This window comes from Otolemur garnettii, unplaced genomic scaffold (genome assembly GCF_000181295.1).
Source record: "Otolemur garnettii isolate 467f Iridium unplaced genomic scaffold, OtoGar3 scaffold00043, whole genome shotgun sequence".
NCBI classification, from domain to species: domain Eukaryota; kingdom Metazoa; phylum Chordata; class Mammalia; order Primates; family Galagidae; genus Otolemur; species Otolemur garnettii.
Window position 1 is genome coordinate 12,225,627 of NW_003852438.1, and position 3,889 is coordinate 12,229,515.

Consider the following 3,889-nt stretch of genomic DNA (forward strand, 5'->3'; position numbering starts at 1 on the left):
AAAAAAAAAAAAGAAAAGAAAAAAGAAAAAGAACCCACAGCTCGACAAAAACTGCTCCAGGCAGAGGAAACATTAGCGGTAGACTGTAGCATGGAGGGCTTGCTCTGCTCTGGGAACCACCTGAATATCAGTGTGCCCCCAGGAGAGGGGCACAGTTGGGCAGCCGCAGAAGAATTACTGTAGGTGCCAGGTGTCAGCGAGGCTGTGGGGAGTGCCTGCTGGTGAGAGTGTCAACCAGCCCAGCAATCTGGAGAGTAGTCACTGCCTATATAGTCACTGGGTATAAAACACACAAAAATCCTCACATACCCAGGTCCACGAGGGCCTGGGTATAGGACTCACCCCAGGAGTCAACTCTCCTGCCCCGCACTCGCCCCAACCCAGCCTCGGAACCAGGTGTCCTGCATCTGAAGGGAATGCCGCTGAAGGGAACGGAGCAGAGGGCTCTGTCCTTGGGCCCCCTGGTGGCTCATTGTGGTGTACTGTGCCCGGCAGGTCCTCAGTCAGGATGACTACTGACCTGCAAGAGCTGGCTTTGCCTAGCCTCAGAATTCTCACGCTCATTGGAATTCCTCTTTTTGTTTTTAATCTTAAGCGCCAAGTTTTGATTAAACTTCTCAGTTGGTACAACATCGTCACCACTGCCCTTGCAAGCCCCTCTGGTGTTTGTAGGTGTCTGCAGTCCCTGTTACCTGCCCGTCTCACTCCCACTTCTCGTCTGCTCCTAACAGTTTAAAGTCTCACTTTCATTTTCATTCTGGTAACGCATATCCTGTTGTTTTGTGTGTGCGTGTATTTTTAAAAATTGGTATTCTGTTCCGTATCTCAGTCTTTTCACTTTGTGTGCCGCACCCCGTGTATGTGAGGTCTGTCTGTGTGTGTGTTAAGTGCTCATCTGACCGGCTGCTCCTGGCTGCCACGTAACACTCCTTGGTGTGCAGGGCCAGCCTGCCTACGACGGGCACTAACGCCACCTGCAGCTTCCCACCCCACTCCAGGCACTGCCATGAACATTCAGGTTCACGGGCCCTCGTGGACCTGGGTATGTGAGGATTTCTCTGAGTTTTATGCCCAGTGACTATATAGACAGTGACTACTCTCCAGATTGCTGTGCTGGTTGACACTCTCACCAGCGGGCACTCCCCACAGCCTCACTGACACCTGGCACCTACCCAGCCCCTAACGTGTGCTGCTCTAGTAGGAAGAGGTGACATCTTTGCTTTGATTTGCATCCCTCTGATTACTTTCCCCATATGCTCTCGGCCCTTTGTGCCTCCTCCTCTGTAAACGGCGGTTTCTGGCCTGCTCTGTGCATGGCTACTCACACGATGCCCTGCCTGAAGTAGCCTCGGAAGGTGTCAGACTCATGGTACTGGACCTCTCGGTGCTGCACAGGGCTGCCTCCCAGGTAGTCATCCAGCTGGGTGGTGTAGATGGCTGCGCAGCTCTGCTCGTCCTGAGAGGAGTCCTTCCCAATCCAGAAGTGGATGTCCTGGGAGAGGATACTGCCCGCTCTCCGGGTCTAGTGTGCAGCCAGAGAGAACAAGTCAGGGGCCAGCCCCTGGCCCCTTGGCTGCTGCCCCTCTGGCCTGGAAAGAATGCAGCACACAGTGGCTTGTGCCCTGTCCTCATCAGGCTGTGCCCCCGTCTCCCTGCAGTGGGTAGCGGAGCTGCCCCAACCCCTGTGTAGACCTCTGATCTGGTCAAGCTTTGGCAGCCTGAGTTCCTCCCCACTGACAGGGAAAGTTAGCAGCTTGTTCCCTGAGTAGACAGAGACCAGTGGGGCTCTCTCCTGGCTGGGTGGCAGGCCTGCTTCTCAGGCCCCGGGCTCCTACATGTGCTCCAGGGCACAGTGCTGACCTGTGCATCTGTGCTGTGCCCAGCAGGCTTCTCCATGAGAAGGAGCACAGAGGCTGGAGACAGGTCATGTCCACCTGGCCTTCCTCCCCGACCCCACTGCACTGTGGGTCCTGGGTTCCCAGGGCAGGAGTGCAGCTTGTGGGAGGCTCAAGGTTCCCACTGAGGGCCTTACCCCAACTCTAAGATGCAAAATTAAAACCCAGGCCTAATGATGGCCTGTGACAGTCAAACTGGGATAACTGAGACAGATACCAGGCACCTGATTACCTTCCCTCACCAGTACATTTCCCAGTACAGCCCAAGAAGTAGTTCCCAGGGGAGAAGCTCCCAGGAGCAGGGAGGAGCATGCTCACCGAGAGGACGACGTAGCAGTCCCCCTCATAGAAGTTGCCATGGGCACTCAGGGGCACCAGTGCCAGCTCCATTTTCTGGAAGTACAAAGGGTGTGTGTGGGCTGCATCCCTGCCTTCCTCTCTCCCACACAAGCCCCCTCCCGTCTGTCCTTTGGCACAGGTAGTAGGGAAGAGGTAAAGAGATGTTTCCAGTGGCCTGATAGGGCCCTAAGAATGATGTGGCCCCCTCTGGCTTCCGTGAGCTCTACCTACATCACCTGGATCTGAATCTGGGTCCCTATCCTGGTCTCCCTGGCCCTGTTTGCTCTACTTCCTGCCTGGTGGGGAGCCTTGTGAACCACTTCAGTCCTTTGCAGGGAAAAAAGTGTGACATGAACTTCCAAGTAAAACCCTGCGCCTTCACCACTGTGCTCCCAACTCTGACCACCAGGGCTGGTCATGGCCTGTACAGAAATGAGCACGATTCTGGGGGCCTAGGCATCGAGGTGGGAGAGCACCAGCAGCTTGGGGCTCTGTGCCAATCTCATCTTTGGAGCCGGGGTCGGGGCCCTGATTTGTCACTACAGGGACAGCCTGTTCCAGGAGAGCCCTTCACAGCCTCAGCTAAAGATTTCTGCCCCCCTCTCCACTTGGGGGAGACCTGCAGCCACACCTATGTGTGTTCTCTGTAAAATGTGTGTTTTAAATGTAAAAATGGTAAATATACCACAATGTTTGCAACTCTTTTTTAGTAGATATTAGTTTTGAAATAAATCAGGGGTCTTTTTTTTTGAGACAGTCTCACTATGTTGCCCTGGGTAGAGTGCCGTGATGTCACAACTCACAGCAACCTCAAACTCTTGGGCTTAAGCGATTCTCTTGCCTCAGCCTCCCAAGTAGCTGGGACTACAGGCGCCTGCCACAATGTCTAGCTTAAATCGGAGATCGGGAGTCTTAAAACAATGGAAGTAAGCTGGATCTCTTAGTCTCTGGGAGGCTAGCTAGAGAGCTCAGCTCCCCCTCTCTTCTCAGGGTGGCAAAGTCAGGTGACCCTTCTGGGTGTTACCCTCTGATTGGGGTCAGAGCACAACAGTGGTGGGGGAGAGGAAGGGGGGTTGGGGAAGTGTCCTCATAAGGGCCAGTGGAGCTCCTCAGGCCAGCATGGCTCCAAGCAGTGGATTGCTGAAGCTCAAAGGCAGAGACCCAGAGGGTCTCAAGCCCAGGTGAAGGGATGAGCAGTGCCCCGTAGAAGACACGTTCCATTCTCTGATGGGAGCAGCCAGGGGTCTCCTGGGTGAGTCCCACCTACCTTTCCAGGGCATTTACTGGAAGTGCAGTCACCGAGCAGATGGCTGGAGAAAGGACAAGCTTATTTTTCCCTTGGAGCCCTGCTCTCCCAGGACTAGGAGAGTAGGGCTTGCCACCCACCTGCTTCAAGCACCTGAGAGAGGTCAAAGATGGGAAACAGGCACTCGGATGCTCATTCTCCCTGTTCTTAGCCACAGGCCATGTAAGGACTACTGGAGGCCTGGTATCTAGCCGCCCTGGGCAGCCAGACTCCACTGCCAGATCTCTCGGTGGGGAGGAAGGTGTGCCTGCAGCCGCTCACCTCTATTCTCCAGGTGATGATCCCGGGCTCGTTGCCCACAGCTCTGAAGGCACTGCTCAGGGACATGGTGCTCTCCTTCCAGGGCTGA

General features: G+C 54.9%; 1 protein-coding gene across 1 annotated transcript in view; it reads right to left on the reverse strand.

Moving 5' to 3' along the window:
• AVIL (advillin) overlaps nt 1-3,889 on the reverse strand; it is an 18,734-nt gene extending 14,845 nt beyond the window's left edge. The window contains exons 1-3 of the mRNA XM_003790595.1: nt 3,802-3,889; nt 2,214-2,288; nt 1,326-1,522 (exon numbers count right to left, since the gene is read on the reverse strand). Coding sequence (XP_003790643.1) covers nt 1,326-1,522; nt 2,214-2,288; nt 3,802-3,867 — 338 coding nt within the window. The 5' untranslated portion in view covers nt 3,868-3,889. The remainder of the gene's footprint in view (nt 1-1,325; nt 1,523-2,213; nt 2,289-3,801) is intronic.